Below are 17,074 nucleotides of genomic sequence, written 5' to 3' on the forward strand. Positions count from 1 at the left end.
GAAGTATGTTTATAATAAACTAGACGTTCATTTGTGAATTATTTAAGGACTTCTCGTTCATCATGTCACGATGATATTATCGTGATTAACATCCCAAATATAACTCAAAAGTTAATGAACACGTATGGATTTTTAATACAAGAACCGAAAACGATTAAGCCTCTTACTTATTAATAAATAACATTAAATACTGTAATCATTTCATCCCATATTTTTATCTCTTCCTCTTACAACATACTATACCATCAATTTTTTCGTGCAATTTTGTGGCCATATTGCAATCAAAATCATAGTTTATTCACATTAAAAATTAAAATGTAACATCCTTATGACAATGTGTTGAATGGTGTGCTTGATTTCAATTACATCCATTTTTATCTGACTTAAACATTATTCTTATATGCTGTTTCAAGTGTAAAGAACAATAATATAGAAATTATTCAACCGCAATGGATTTGTATGTCCGAATGTTGTTGAATTTACACTACAAAATAGAATGCTATTTCCTTTCCAATAGGTCCAGGTTAGTCATAGTTCTTTGGATGATAAGTGTAATAGGAAATACTTGAAACTAGAGCATCACTTAGGATTTACTGAATGAAACAAATACGGTATAATTTCAAGCACCACTTTCAGTACCCAGACATCCGTTAATACACTGCGCATGTCTGTTTGCAAAACAATGGTGAATGATAGACTTTCCATTTGTAGAAATCAAAATAATAGATAGAGGTCAATGGGGTTTCAGAATAAGCTAGTAAGAAGTGGACGTGAAGTGGATATTTAATACCCTTTTCCAAGAAAAAGAATTGTAAAACTGGGAGAAACTGAGCTTGATGAATTTCAAAATGAATAAATTTAATTTGATTAAACTTTCAGTAGTTTCTCAGACCAAGACTTGTTTTATTTCAAAGACAGGAATTGTATGTTAGATATCATATCCAACGTATCGTCATACGCTTAAATATTTTCTAAGAATGTAAAGCTGAGAAGGATTAGTTTCTATCTGGCATACATACCCTTTATGCTTTAAGATTATCCCATTCAATTTTAAGCAGAAGAAAAACGAAAGCAAAAGTCTGTGTACTTTAAGCTTGATGGATTTTTCATTTTTCTATCATCTACTATGGCTCCACTTTACCATGGGGGACCATTTCTGGAAAAAAAAACTAAAATCTACACGTCTCTTTCTTAGGAATAAGTTGCCTAGGACCTGCAAAAAGCATTTCTATGCTTACTGCTTTTCTAATATACTACTTGAGAGAGAGAGAGAGAGAGAGAATTGTGAACTTAAGACTGAACATTATTCTCATTCCTTATTTTTAAGCAAAGAACAACACTCTTACAGAATTTAGATATACCGATATTTTCAGTTGAAAGTCATTTTGAAATGATTTTCCAACCGACACATATCTTTTTGGAAGGCTATAAATAGTATATTGATACTATAATTTTAAACATGATTTCCTATTCAAAACCTCGTAAATAGTTTTTATATTTCGTCGAAATCAGCAACAGACAAACACGGGAATGATTCATCTTTGTGCCACACTATTTCTGTACATTCAAAGTAAATGTCTAGAAGTTTTAGAAAATCTATACACTCACCAACACATTATAAATACTTATAAAATCCATTTATTATTATTTTTTTAATCGCTTTGCTGTTTAAAATAAACTCTTGGATCTGATACATGAATGTTTTTCAGTATTTTAGTCACCTACAAAGATAAACGTAATAAATTGGACCAGAAAACTGCAGATCAGTCTCGCTTGTTCAGAGAGGGGCTTATACATAGACACGTTGCTCATACTATTAAACGAACAATACTTTGAAATCACCAGATCTTGTATCTTATGCAAAGTACACAGTAAGTCTGTTCTGTTTGATTACATATTCAGGATATCAAATTTCTTAACAGAAAGTCTTCCTTTATTTGTACTTGCATCATGTTCACAAGGCAATATGATTGCAGATTAGGAAATTTAGTATTTTCTACTGTATAAACTAATACCTTTGTCTCTCCCTAGCATTATAGATATTGTACAAGATATTTCAATGTAAGTTTGAAAGAACCATCTAATCATGATTTAATGCTGATTGATTAACTTTGTCAAGCAAACTCTGTCATATGAGTTTTTAATCGTATACCGATATACCAAAATCGATTGATTGATTGATTTTAAGTTGTTTTACGTCCCAATCAAGAATTTTTCACTCATATAGAGACGTGACCATATACCGGCGAAGGGCTTCAAAATTTAACGTTTACTCGGCACTCAAGGCCATTGAGCAGTGAGAGGTTTTTATCGTGCCAACGCCTGCCGTGACTCGGGGCCTCGGTTTTTAAGGTCTCGTCAGAAGGACCTGCAACTTTTACTTCAAAGTACCGAGCGCATGGCGGAGGAATAGTTGCTACCTACTTTTTATCGATTTAAGGTCAGTCGCGGCCAGATTCGAACTCATATCCTTCCGATCACGGAGCGAACGCTGTACCGACTGAGCTACCGTGACGGTTACCAAGAATCTGCATATTCCACTTAAACCCCACTTTTACTAGATCGACACTGAGGGTTGTGCTCCGTTTGTGAATAAACAAATGAGTACTACATGATACATATAGTATATAGCAAATACCTACCCATTTACTAAACATATATAATATATAAAATAGGAAATTATCAAAGACAGGGCTGGAAAACCATTAGATTAATAAAAGCAAATAGCAACTAAATGTAATATACCTGTCACAAACAATACCGTATATAAAATAGGAAATTAAAGACGTCACATTCGAGAATTTTCAATCATATGGAGACACGGGTATGCAAACCGCAAACAGAAGTACAATAAGCGAGAGGCCTATTACCGAAATTTTGGGTTAAGACCATAATAGGGGAAGAAAGTATCAGCTCCGTAGAAATCCATTAAATGTTGATATCAAGTACCTGATTAAGTAAAAACGTAGGCAGACATTGGGGTGTTTCTATATCATGCCTTTACCTTTGACCTTGATTTTTTCGTCCAGTATTGTGACATCATAGATTGTATTTATAATGCACTAACTACTGATCACATGCATACCTGAACCGGAAATTCAGAAAAAAACACGGAAAAGGTAGACTGTATTTCATGCATCTTGTTTCCTTCTTAAAGAAGCTTATATCTCGATGAACTTTCTTTTTCATAGCTCTGAAACTTGTCTTTAAGTAACCCTCACATGAGCATCGTGTGAGAATTTTCGCATCCAATATAAAATGACCGTCTTAAAATGCTCTTATACCCAATTGTTATAGCATTTTAAGTTACTTTACTTATGATTTCAGTTAAAGTCGAAACATAATGGCTTGTGGTGGTAATGACAGCTATAATGAAAATGTGAGTATATATAAATGCTAAATGTAGAATATATCCAATATGCTCATTTCAGGAAATTGCCTAACATCGGCAACTGTCACAACTTCACGAACTGCATTTAAATTTTAGTTTCATAAATTTTCAGAACATAGAAGTGTTTTCTAGTGAAATGATGAACGAAATCTTCAGAATTATTGAGCCCCAATCTGGTAAGTACATGTCATTTTCATAACAATTCCATTATAATACACAGTATCCATTATTTCCAAACTTTATCAAGTTTTTCTTTTTAAAAAAGGAATTTTATTGTCACAATCATGATAACTCTTTTTTATTTCAAAAACATAATCTCTAACAATGTGTTAAAAAAAAATATTAAGCAGAGACATTTCTTTAAAATCAAAGGATGAAAATGATTTTGTGAATTATTCATGTGAGACTTGATTGTTTATGCTAATGACAGAACAAATATGACTTACCATAACCCACATGTACAAAAAAGTGTAACATTTTTCCACAATAAAACATCCGAGAGTCTGTAATAACCCAAAATGCGGCGTTTAAGTTTTGTAACTTATTTTGTTTTACTCTTGACTTCCTTAAGGATGTAACAATTAGCAATCCGAGTAAACATTATTTTTAAAGAAATCTTCCTGTCATCCTTTTCCTACTACTATTTTTCTTTTTTTTTTTAACGTGGCAATTTAATTTTTCAAATTTGAAATTTCAAATTTGAAAATCTTCTCGGTGTTGTTATGCGTTAAATTTTCCTAGAATGTAGAAATCCATAAATTCCATGCAAATGCACTTTTTGTAAGAAATGTCTGTAGATAAATTTGTTCTCTTGTTAGACCCATTGTCTAAAGATAAATTTGTTCTCTTGTTAGACCCATTGTCTATAGATAAATTTGTTCTCTTGTTAGACCCATTAATCTCGGAGACCGGAGAATCGTCTTCATTTGAACACATACCTCCCAGCGATGGACCAAACGGTAAGACATATTAAAAAAAAACTTTATCCAAAATATGCAACTAACGTCAATGGTATCAAATATGTTTATCAAAAAAATTACACATGCTCTTAGCCATCGAAGTAGACAAGGAAAATGGCATAAAAATATATATTATTTAGATTTTTACTTAGTATTTTCTATTGGAAATGTATTAAATCCTTAAAAAGGACATTTTTCTATACAGTACATTTCCTTGTGTTTTTGATTCAGTGCATAGGAACCGACTTATAGTTTCCTCACTTACGACTGAATTTGTAAAACTGATTTCTGAACAATGTAGATTATAACTAAGCAAGGAAATAAAACAATATCTTTATTGTAATTCACTCATTTTCCTTGTGCATTTGCTCATGATAAGTCGGATAATAAATGGTAAGTACGTAAAGTTTGTTAACGTACTTATAATTTCAAGTATAGTAAAAAAAAAGTTAGGAATAAACGATAATTTGTTTACTATTATTTAACTGCGTTTACGTCCGAGTTCAAATGATATGATAGGAAATTAAGTTGTATTTATATACGACCATCCTTTGTCAGTTTTATACCCAGGAGTACTGCACTTCGGGAAAAAAGCTTAAAATAATCTGTTTTAAAATGCATTTCCTAAACAGCTACATGTTCATAATTTTGCTATGAAATATTAATCATCGTTGATTTGCAGATTTATATTTTACAAGCTATGTATATTATCTATAACATATTTCACATAATTTAAAATAAATCTGAATCATTAAAATTTACTAATTATAATGTATGCAAGAACATTAACAGATAGAGAAATAGACACAATTGCATACATCGTACGAAGCATTTATCTCTTAAACTACAAATGGATTAGTTAAAGGAAAATAGAGCAAACTCCTTTTTTGGTTCTCTTGCAACTTGATAGTCAATTTTTTGTTTTTGAACAGCATCTTTTGATCCCAACCACCATCTTGCTATTCCTGATGAAACATCCTACGAGCAGAGTCCAGAATCTGTCCACTATCAGAATTATTACCAACCATGTGACCCAAATCTCTGTTACGTCACAGATGACAACTGTAGTGTGACGTCAGGCTGTGCCGACATCAGACAACCTTATTATACAGGCTATCCCCAGCCCTGTAATACTACCCTCCCTGCTTTCCAAACTTCATTCCCTCCGTACTATGCACCTGTTGACATCAAAACAGAAGATGATTCCGAGTTTATTGATCAAAGTTCCTTCATGTGCCGCAAAGGAAAAAGAGGTAGCTATTTCAATGAAACATTTTTGCAATATTTATTTATAAGATTTAGTAGAACATCTTAATTAAATTATTTCATTCTGTCTATTTTGAAATTTGAAAATAGCTTAAATCCATCAGGGCTTTATAGAAGGTAAAACTGGAATTGAGTTATATATCAATTAGTAATAGAAATAAACACAAAAAAATTGATTTTTATCATATGTATATTTCAAAAAATCAATGTATTTTGAAGGAGCCAAAAATGTTTTGCTATGGAAATTTATTCTGGAACAGCTACGAAGTGGCACCGAGTCCATACGTTGGGTAAATCTACTAACGGGAACCTTTCGATTTGTCGACACCACCGATATAAGTAGGAAATGGGGAGAGAAAAAAAGAAAATCGGATATGAATTTCGAAAAATTAAGTCGAGGAATAAGGTAATCTAATCTTTCTAGCATCTTGATACCGAAAGCTGTTATTCAAATGTAGTTCTTTTTTTCAAAACTGTAAATTTATTTCAAGTATCTCTACCAGTATAGACACATTAAACATTTGTATTAATTTTCAAAGGTAGATCATCAGCATGTAGTTCTTCAGAGATTGTGTATTTATGTTAAATTTTATATATTTTAGACATTATTATAAATCTGGATTTATGAGCCGGGAGGACGGAACAAGATTGGTGTATCGGTTCCACTGGTCCAAAGTACCGCGAGCATGGCGGCCACGGGAAGTGCAATACGAATTTGACAGACGGTGTAGAAAACATTATCAAAATAGACTATGAACTTAAGATCACAAGGGGCTACACCAAGACCTCAGAAAGGCTGGGAAAGATGCAATAATTCCTGTATATATTTTCGTTTGTGTTCGTGACTTTTTTCCCCATAGTGTTACGTTGTAACCAATCGTGCTTTATTTTCCATATCAAGTGCTCACACAGCTGTTGTGATTGCATTCGATTCCTCGAGGGCTTTTATAAAAATAAATATCCATCCTTACAAAGAATGAAGTGTTTATGAAGGACTTGACCCTCATTTCAAGTTAAAAATAAGTATTTTCTATAGGTATTTATTGTATATTAGTTTTTTAAGTTATGCTAAGTGAAGTGTGTATATTATGCTTATTGAAGTAAACTCCTGTGGACAGGTTTCTTAAATAACATTCTTGCTTATTCTTAATTTCCACTTAATTCATAAATTGATTGGGTTTTGGTAATTATTAGTGGATTTTAAGCAAACTTAAAGGTAACCCTCAGAAGGAAGAACATGACAAATATTAAGTCATTTATGTATTACGTAATCAAAAATTTAGAATAAATTGACAGGCTATAAGTGATTTTAAATCAATTTGTCTATATGCTTTTAAACTTAATAGGTACATCTATTCTCTTTAAGGTAACGTCAATTGCATAAATATTTGATACTTAAATCATACTTTACAGAGCGGTACATGAAGTGTTGATTAAAGTCTATATTTGATAACCCTTTAAATTGATTATAACAAACTCTAAGCTATTCTTTATTTGTTTAAATCCGGCTGACAGCTGACTAAAACTATTTAAAATGTTAATTATTAAAAAAACTAAACATAAATAAAATCCTTCCAAAAAGTACTTTCCTAAAAATCCCTTGTTTGAGAGGATAAAAAGATGAAGCAAAAATAGTAATAATGCAGATGGCTTTGCACAAAATTGAATAAAAGTAAAAAAAAAAAAAATAATGGTATAAATAAAGAGGTTAGCTATTTCTGGGAACAGACTTAATAAAGTGAACGGTTTTGCTTAGTTTTAAGTACATTTCGAGATAACAATGTTTCCTGTGATGGTTTATCGGAGAAATCATCGCGCAACACTTAGAAAACCCAGCTCAAGTGTAAATAATCAGTTCGACCAAGTTTATCGTTTTACTTTTACAGTGTTTAACCTAAGTTTATACACATATTTTTTTTTTCAAATTATTCCTTTAGTCCCAAATTTAATTGAAATAAAAAAAGCACCCAACTTGCAAGTCTAGAGAAATTGTTCATTATAATAACAAGTACACAATTTGGACGGTATCTGCAATTGTATATAACCCATTCTTCGGATGAAAGACATGCAAAAAAAAAAAAAAAAAAAAAAAGCGTCGGTTTTAAACAATTTTTAAAAATATTTTGCCTTATACAAAACCTGTGAGAAAATTCTTTTAAGGACAAATACTTGATTACAATATCTATGATTGAAACAAATAAGAAAATAAGGAGGACAAGGAGTCTTTGTTTTTGATTCAGGTCCTGAAAAGCAGCGTCTCTTTCAACCATCGTGAAAATTTTACACATTTTACGTTAATCTTTATTCTTACATAATGTATATTTGTAAAAGCAAACTGCAAGCAAAAAAAATAGAGTCCTTTTCAAAGAGATATTATAGTGGTCCCTGAATAAGAACAATGATATTGTGTGATAAGCGCTTAAGATCTCTCCACCTGTTTGTAAACTTATGTTTTAATTTCTATAGGAAGGGTAAAATAAAACCAGAAAAAGATATTGAAAGAACTAAAAGAATTATCCGTTGATTGTATGATGCACTATGTAGGGTTATTTGAACTTCATTCCGTTGAGTGTATAGACTTCTGAGTATTAAGTTTTTTTTTCTCACATTCTTTATCTATCTCATTTTTTTTTTCTTTCCTTGTCCCCATTAAGAGATAACAGAAAAGTTGGCGGTCTGTTAATTATTCTCTACATTTAAACATTTTCCAAAACATTTTGAAGAATCATCAAGTTTGTTGAATAAGAAACATTTCTGTGTTAGAAAATAAGGGGGGAAAGTATTCATGTGAATGTTGAGATTTGCGTCATTTTGAATGTATTTTTACGAAAAACTGAAAAAAAGATACGAATTCTAGATTTTTTTTCTTTTCCACAGAAATAGGAAAAGTAGCATATTAATTCATGCAATGCAGAAACTAAAAAAGAGGTTTCTTTCTCAAATATTAACTGCATCAAATTATATCTTCATTAGAAATAATTTCAATTTCGCAAGCTGTTTTAACAACACGTATTTCGAAGGGTGTAGGAGGATAGGGGACGAGCTTGGACACCCATGTCAAAAAGTTAAGTTACCATATTTAACAATAAGAAGAATCACTGGCTACCTTACATGAAAATATGATCGAGGTGTCCCATGTGTCCTTTCAACACATTTGTCACATTAAGTATATGAAGCTTTGTTTATAACATTGCATTGATAAACACGTTTATATAAAAAGCTGAACTTAAAATTTTATTTTAAAACAATAATAATTTTTAATTGATTTAAAATAAATTAATCAAATGCTAAGGTGTATTCTAAGCGATCAAGATGATACTAGTATGAGAAAAAAATTATATTCCTTATCCATATTTTTATACAAATGTTTATTCAAATAAATTCTGTCAGAGAGCTTTTATTTATTTGCATGTGCATCTTAATTCTTTTTACAACTGCCACTGATGAAGTCTTACATAAGAACAGGAAAATATTTAACTTCTTAAGTGGAAACATTATCAAAATTGAAAATTTATCTATCAAACGAGTGATTAGTTTGAAATATTCTTATGAAATAAACTTCGAGGAACTATGATTGGTATTTATTGTCAAAATATGCAGTCGATATGGACAAGTGTTTAAATATTTAGCTGATACGTATATTTTGAAAATGAACACTTTTTTATTGAACTTTCACACATATTGCAAATACATGTACAAACGTATATATAGATATATGTACAAAACAGAGCCAAATAAGAAAATAATTCAAAACGTTAATGTTTATTGAGAGAGAACGGGGGGGGGGGGGGGAGAGGGGGGCTTTAACTATTCAAAAAAGGGTATATAATAATACAGTGATTCAAAGAAAAATTATGAAAAAAATGGAAAAAAGAGTACTTTTTTATGCACAAATGGGTTATTATATTTTAATTTTATAAATTAAAATATAACAACCCATTTCTGTCAGAAAATGTTATAGTCATCAAGTTCTTATCTTCTTTTACCGTGTTTTTCAAAGCTTTGGAAAAGGAATTAAAAAGACTCAGAAAATCTTGGATAGATGGACAGGTATTCCGACAACGAACTTTATAAATGTACTGTTAGATTAATATCAACATTAATATCAACAATGAAAATGAAAACTTGGTTTGTATTCAGTCACTGGATATCCTCATTTTTTGTAATGTTAAAGAATGCTCATATCTGAACACGATTTTGCTGTTGTCCAGCAAGTGTCAATGCAACCATTTCAATTACATGTTTAAAATTTGCAAGTGCAAAAATACCAAGCAGTATCAAATTATAAAATACAGCAGTCTATTTTAAAATTCCTCTATTTGATATTATTTTTATTTTACAGATTTGTAATAATACAGATTTTAATTTGTTTTAAAAGCCTATTTTCTTAAATTGAAAATATTTATTATTATTTTTTTTTAAAAATATGTTTATTGGTTACATTCTAATTAGAAGAACAATGCTGTTAAAGAAAGTATTTTCATATGAAGAAGTTTGTTGTATATTATAAAGTTTCTCATGATACATTTTGTTTTGCATGTTATTGATTCACATAAGCAATATTTTGCGCATTTTACTAAAAATGGGATTTTTAAGCAATTAAAATGCTTGAATTATGAAGGAACACTCGGCAAATATTTATTTGCGCGCATTTCAGAAAATGATTTTAGATGCTTTGTTAGGTTTGAAGAAAAAAAAATAATTTCACAATCGTGACTCTGTCTTGTGTGTACCAAGGAAACCGTTTTTTACTACAAAAAAAAAAAAAAAAAAAAAAAAAAAAAAAAAAAATGTTATCTATTTCTTTTCACGACCTGTGTAAAAAGACCTATTGACACAGAATAAGTTTGCAAATAATAATAAATTGAAGTATTCTTTTTTTTGGAAGACGTAATGTCGGCTCTAATAAATCAAACTATTGAAAGTAATTGAACTTATTTCATATGACTGTTGTATTTTGCCCAGGTATTATATGTGCAGGGATGAGATGGGTGGTATATTATAGTTGCAAACAGAAGTCAACCCCTGATGTTTTGTAACACGATAACCCTACGGTAGCAGGAAGAGGCTCTACTGAGGAAATAAATAAACGTAATGTGCACCTATTGGATGATCATCAACCAATGCCTAATAATTTCCCAATAACCTTGACACTTAAAGCAAGAGTAAGGTTTATTTTCATGCAAAGCTACCCGATAAACCTCTTATTAAGCAAATAAATCATCCGGATAAAATATCAGTTATGCATATAATTTACAGGCATATACATACTAAATGCGCATATGAAATCACTCAAAAATCTAATAAAGCATCCTTAAATTCAAATAATTTTTAAGATTATTTTTTCTAATTTTGGAAACCGAGTTTACATGCAGAGTCCAATATAATAATCTGATAAACACCCGATTACAATTTTTTAAGAAAAAAAGTTAAGCTCAGGATAAATTATATTGTCATAAAATAACTTTGCGTTGAATGGAAAGAATTATGAGAATATATGGTCAAATACAAAACATATTTGTGACGTTTGACAGTGAATTGCATCAGAACTTTTCTTAGTTAAATTCATTTTTTACGTGCATTTATTTCAGAAACTTTACGATACACAATTATAGCAATTTAAGGATAAGGTGGCAAGGGTTGATAAAAATCAGCCTGTCTTTTATTGTACTTTTAAATTCCAATGTTTCGGATCTGCTGGCGTTCCCGGATATGTACCTGGTAGAACATTAATATTCAGACACTTGCCGACGCGCATAAATTTCCATGATAATGAATATCAATAGATTTTCCAGTCAGTATCTATACTATATTTGATTTGTTGTCATAGAAACATTATACATATCTTGCTACATACATGTATATGATTGGCTGATTTTGATCATATGTAAATATTTAAATACACTCTCGATTGCCATATCATTGTCATGATAAGCATGTCTGTGAGAATGTTTCCATTTACAATTTAGATTTAAATGTAATTTTTAAAAACTTTTATTCAATAAAATTGCATTTTAAAACAATTTCCACTGTTTGCTATAAACACACAGGTAAATATTAAGATTTCAGAGGTCTTTAAATAAAATTACCTGCGATAGGAATGAAGATTAAATGTCAAAGCATTAAATTGACAAGTACATACATTTCGTTTCCGAGATACTTTTAAATTGTCTTCTTAACGTTCGCAGTAGTGTCAGATAAGATCAGACAGGTGCTTGCAATCACCTTCATTGTCCTATCTCTGTATACAATCACTGAAAAGCGGGGATATCAAAAACTTTTGATAACTTTAATAAATGTCACAAGATCTTTCATCATTTTGCAAATATTTTATTATCAAAATATTAAACAGTGGCTAAAGGTTAAAGCAAAGACACGTGTCCTCACTATAGGAAGCCATGGGAACTGACTATTGAACCAGAATCTGTGCCAACGATCTACACACACGAGACAAAAATATTATCCTCTTACAAATTAACGAAGATTTTCAGCATAATAACGCATTCCAGAATATTCAATATTTAACTAAATTTATGGTCAACATGAACATGAAAACTTTTTCTAAAATAAAATATTTCAAAGAGATAGTAAATAATAAGTGGTAAAATTAACGACGCAAGTTTTTACAAAGGTTCTTACCTGAGACATTTGGAATGGAGCCTTATTATATCTTGACTACAGTAAAACTCGTTTAGGACGAAAACGGATATTGCGAATTCGCGGATAAAACGAAATTTTCTTGGAACCCAACCTATATAAATTTAACAAATTCCTTATACGGATACATGTATAACGAATTACGGATATAGCGAAGTAATTTCACAGGTCCCAGTGACTTCGTTATATTCAAGTTTTAGTGTATATGTTGTATATGATGTTATGTTATATTTTGACAGTATTTTGTATACGTTGTTATGTTGTGTAAAAATGTGAATATAATGACGTTCAAAATCCATAAAACAATACAAAATCGAGAGATGGACATACATAAATTCCTGGAAACACTAGAAGTGGAGGAGGAGTAGGCATCCCCGGTCGACTGGTCACACCCGCCTTGAGTCGTTTATTTTGATAGGGGAAATGGAGTAATGTGTAGAAAATTCAGAATGAACAATGATCCAGCAATTTGAAAAATATCAGTTAACATTCGACCAAACGACAGGTTGTGTTTATGCAAGCAAGGTCAATGTAACGACCATAAAATTTGCAAACCGTTGACTCTAAACTAGGTCGTTGATGCCTTTGTAACATCAGCATACTAGATATGTACATTTTTTAAAAAAGAAATTGTTCACAAAACATGCTCTTTGTATTGATTCAACTGGGTGAAATGAATACCATATATGCAGTTGTGCTTGTGAAAATGGCACATGGCTACATAAATAAGTTGAGGTTCATCACATGAAGGTCTGTTGTTTTTGCCATAAATGTGAATACTGAGTGAAACATGTATATCAAAATATGAAACAGATGTGTCTGACTCTATATGTTATACATGCATTTTTTCTAAATAAATAAAAGTAAAACTAAAGCTAAGTATAAAATATACTGTGAATTAAATCTATACTTATGAGTTTCACTTCTAACTTGGTCTTTCCCTAACAAAAATTTGCTATAGTTTACTGTTGTTCATTTAATTACAAATTTTAATACTTTGATTAACAAAGAAAACTTTACTCTAGAACATAACAATTTAAAATTCATAATATTTTGATTTACTATAATAAAATCTTTGATACTATAATATACTACAGTTTTTTTTGTTAGGAATGTTTGTAATTGGTGCAGGTGACAGATTTAGACGCTAAACTGGTCTTGAAAAAATATTAAAGTTCAATATAAGTACCAGGTACTTAGATCCTCAGGTCAAGTTAATACACTATGAGTCAAGCCTTCCGATATTTGAATGTTTGGCATAATGTGAATTCAATGATAAACGTTGAACATCTTCAATATTTGAGAGAAATGAACTTTGAACAACAGGGTAAACCCTATTCATCTAGAAGCCCAGTCAATTACAGGTCAACTATGCTATTTTTCCAGGAATAATTACGGTGTTGTTTGTTTTAAATAAACATTTAAGAGATCATGCATGATGAAATATTTTTTTTGTTTTCAAAGAAATAGTAAGGATAAAAAACATAAGTCCTTCTCATATATCATGAAAACAATAGGAATGAATAAGACAAAGCACAAGGGCCCTCTAAAACATCTGAAGTCGGATCAGGTCCCAAGGAGGAGTAAATATTCCCTGTCGCCAGTGACACCTACCGCGAGCCTTCTCCATTATTCTGGTCCCAAGGAGGAGTAAATATTCCCTGTCGCCAGTGACACCTACCGCGAGCCTTCTCCATTATTCTGGAAAACGGAGTACTCCGCGTAGTCAAAATTATTTATAAAAAAATAATGGCCTAAAATTGGTATGAAACATCTCATAATGTTGTTGAAATGGACTATTGAAATCACTGTTTGTTATCTTCACATTTCACATGTCAGTCAAAAATTTGACCAAAGGATACATGTTTGTTTTATTCATTTAGCGACCATAGAACTTTCAAAATGCTGACAGCAAACGAGACTGTTGAAAGTTATTTAAGGTGAACTTATTTATGATATACCTGTCTAAATTGGTTTAAGGATTGATCTTGCTTACCGAATCAGATTGGAGACATAAATACCATATGCTGGTGATAGTGGAATATTACTATATAAAAAATGGAAATTAGCAATGGAAAATCTGAAGTCAGCTGTTTGTCATGTATTTAAGGTTTAAGTTTGCAATACATGTAAATGACTTTATTAAGTAAATCATCTAAATATGAAATAGATGTATAAGAATTCGTGGTGTTTTCTTTTCGAGTTGACTGGGATATAATGAGTCGATATTTGAATGAAAATGAATATTTTAATTGATAAAACGTCGTCAATAAAATGAAATGTCGAATTAAATGTCATAGCAAAAGCTTTCTTCTCATATAGTTTTTTAATAAATTCTGCTTCACATAAATATAAAAAAGATCGGATATGTAGTAAAGAAGAATTATAATAATTAATTGTACTTGTAAATTTCAACAGATTGTTGGGAGACCTAATCTCCAAATACTACATAGCTATTGTCAATGAGAACTCCAGCAACTCCGTTACTTTATTGTTTGTATTTACAAATATATACTTTTTTTTATTTAAACAGTTATACAGAGCAAAATTTTTATTTTAAAACTTACGTCTCGAAGGTAAATTGAGGTAATTAGAAAATCAGGAATGATGGCCAAACACTTCTATTAAATGTTTTGCATTCAAATTCACATTGGTCATGCAATTATGAAATATATCTCTATAACATATCAACATATCTTTTCTCTAGAAAAAAAAATCGTGTTTTGATAAAAGACTGGAAAAAATTTGATGCATGCTTCACAACATTACTAAATGATATTATAAGAATATGATTTTATTATATTTTCAACAGTGAAATACTGTGATTTATTTATTGAATAAAAGTTATATTCTCTCACAGTGTGAAAGGATACCAAAGTGATATTCTGTCATAGTGTGAAGTGATATCAAACTAAGTAAAAATAATTTTTGGCCTGTCATAAGATAGAGATAGTAACTAAACCATCTTGATAGAGACTAAAAATGAAATGCCATTTTATTCCCAAATATGTTGTTAAAATCCATGTTACAATGTTTTCAACCTTACAACTGTTAAGCTTTATGACGTCTACACCGCTCAATTATGAAGTCACATCATATGACACGTGAAAAGACAGAGGCAAAGGAAAATCTAAGAAAGTGTAATAAACAGAAAATTCAATGTTCTGTAGTTGGATATGGAATTTATTTCACTCGTGAGACAGGTTTTTTTTTTTATATAATTTCACGAGTGTCCCACTCGTGAAATAAATTCCATATAGAACGAAAACATTGAATATCCTTTATATATATATATATATATATATATATATATATATATATATATATATATATATATATATATATATTTCCTTCTTGACTTTGATGGTAGGATTTCAGAATTTGATTTAATGCAAAATAGACACAATCTTACTGTGGTAAAAACCATAAGACATGTTTTGACCGATTTATCATAGTAACATAATCCAAAATGCATATGTAATACTAGATGTACTGACGTATCTTATTTTTCTTTTTGCTCCTTAGTATCCGTCCTTAACACTTACTTAAAGCGTTGTCTTTATATTCAAATATCTTTCAAATTCAGTAAAATGATTCTTAATTCAAAAGCTTTGATTGTATATCATATCCTTGATAAAAATAGTCTTTTAAATAGTACTTTTAACATAACAAGTAAGCAGGTCAAGCAAACAAATAAATATATGTCAAGAGTGTGTTGAAACAATTCTGTGGTCATATTTCTTCTGTCACGGACACATTTGTTTTATGTTGACTTTTCAAAGTTTTCCTCCTATGAACGTGATTTCCATTTATTTGAGGAAACTACTCTTTCTTTGCTTTCTTTAAGATGTTAAAGCTTTAAATATGCATGACATTTTGTTAAAAAAGAAGAAGCGTCATTTTCCATTATGCTTTCACATGATGAAGCGGATAGCGGTACATTTATTGAAATCCTCATCTCTGTGAAATTGGGTCATCCAAATAATTATAAGATAAAATCAGAATATAATTTTATAGCTTTCAGAATTTATAACAGAACTTGAGTAACCGGTAGAAATTAAGTGAAAATGTCCTGTTTGGTAAATTATTCAAAGAACATATAATTATGGAGCAAAATTACATATAGACGCATGTGCATGGCCCAGCAACAACTATGTATATGGAAACAATTTTTGTTTATTTTTGGAAAGATCAAAGGGGGGGGGGGGGTTGTGATGTATTTCAATATAAATCCCAAAGAATATTGAAGGGAGAAAATTGGTTTAGGGAAAAATTTGCTCAGAAATATACACATTTCTTAAACCCATGCCACTTTTCTCAAACTTTATATATATATTTTTTATCAAGCTTATATCTATGAGGAGTTTCATCTCACCTCTTCACTTTTGTGTTTCCATTTTCATAGACTGAATGATTGAAGTATTTTTTTAAAAGAAAACTTAATATTACATGATCTGTATGTTGACGTTGTATGTTCCTTTGTTGCTCCACCTTTACCCTTTGATATGTAATAAAGTTGCATTTAGAAGATGAATGTACTTCTCATGATCAAAGAGCTTTTTAACATTAAGGGTTTGAACTACATATATATTTGGGTGTCATGTTAATCATTAGTGGGAAAAGCATTGATGGTTTTCTCAGAAAAAGGTAATATTTCGATAATTAATTTCAAAACAAACAACAAAGAATACGCATGAATGATTTAAACGTACTAGGAAAGGAAGTGGATTTAAAAAAAAAAAATCAAACAATAAACAAATGAGCTTACCGAAACCGGAAGAAGCAATTAGGTTACCATCAC

At 30.5% G+C, this 17,074-nt stretch overlaps 1 protein-coding gene across 1 annotated transcript; it reads left to right on the forward strand.

Moving 5' to 3' along the window:
• Nucleotides 1-3,236: 3,236 nt before the first annotated feature.
• LOC133178623 (retroviral integration site protein Fli-1 homolog) lies at nucleotides 3,237-6,726 on the forward strand. The gene is made up of 6 exons (XM_061313355.1): nucleotides 3,237-3,379; nucleotides 3,504-3,567; nucleotides 4,282-4,350; nucleotides 5,283-5,603; nucleotides 5,836-6,022; nucleotides 6,219-6,726. Exons 1-6 carry the CDS (start codon nucleotides 3,344-3,346, stop codon nucleotides 6,370-6,372), a joined length of 831 nt encoding a protein of 276 aa, XP_061169339.1. The 5' UTR covers nucleotides 3,237-3,343; the 3' UTR covers nucleotides 6,373-6,726.
• Nucleotides 6,727-17,074: the final 10,348 nt, after the last annotated feature.

This window comes from Saccostrea echinata, unplaced genomic scaffold (genome assembly GCF_033153115.1).
Source record: "Saccostrea echinata isolate AGI-Se365-2 ecotype Australia unplaced genomic scaffold, CSIRO_AGI_Sech_v1 ptg000001l, whole genome shotgun sequence".
NCBI classification, from domain to species: Eukaryota; Metazoa; Mollusca; class Bivalvia; order Ostreida; family Ostreidae; genus Saccostrea; species Saccostrea echinata.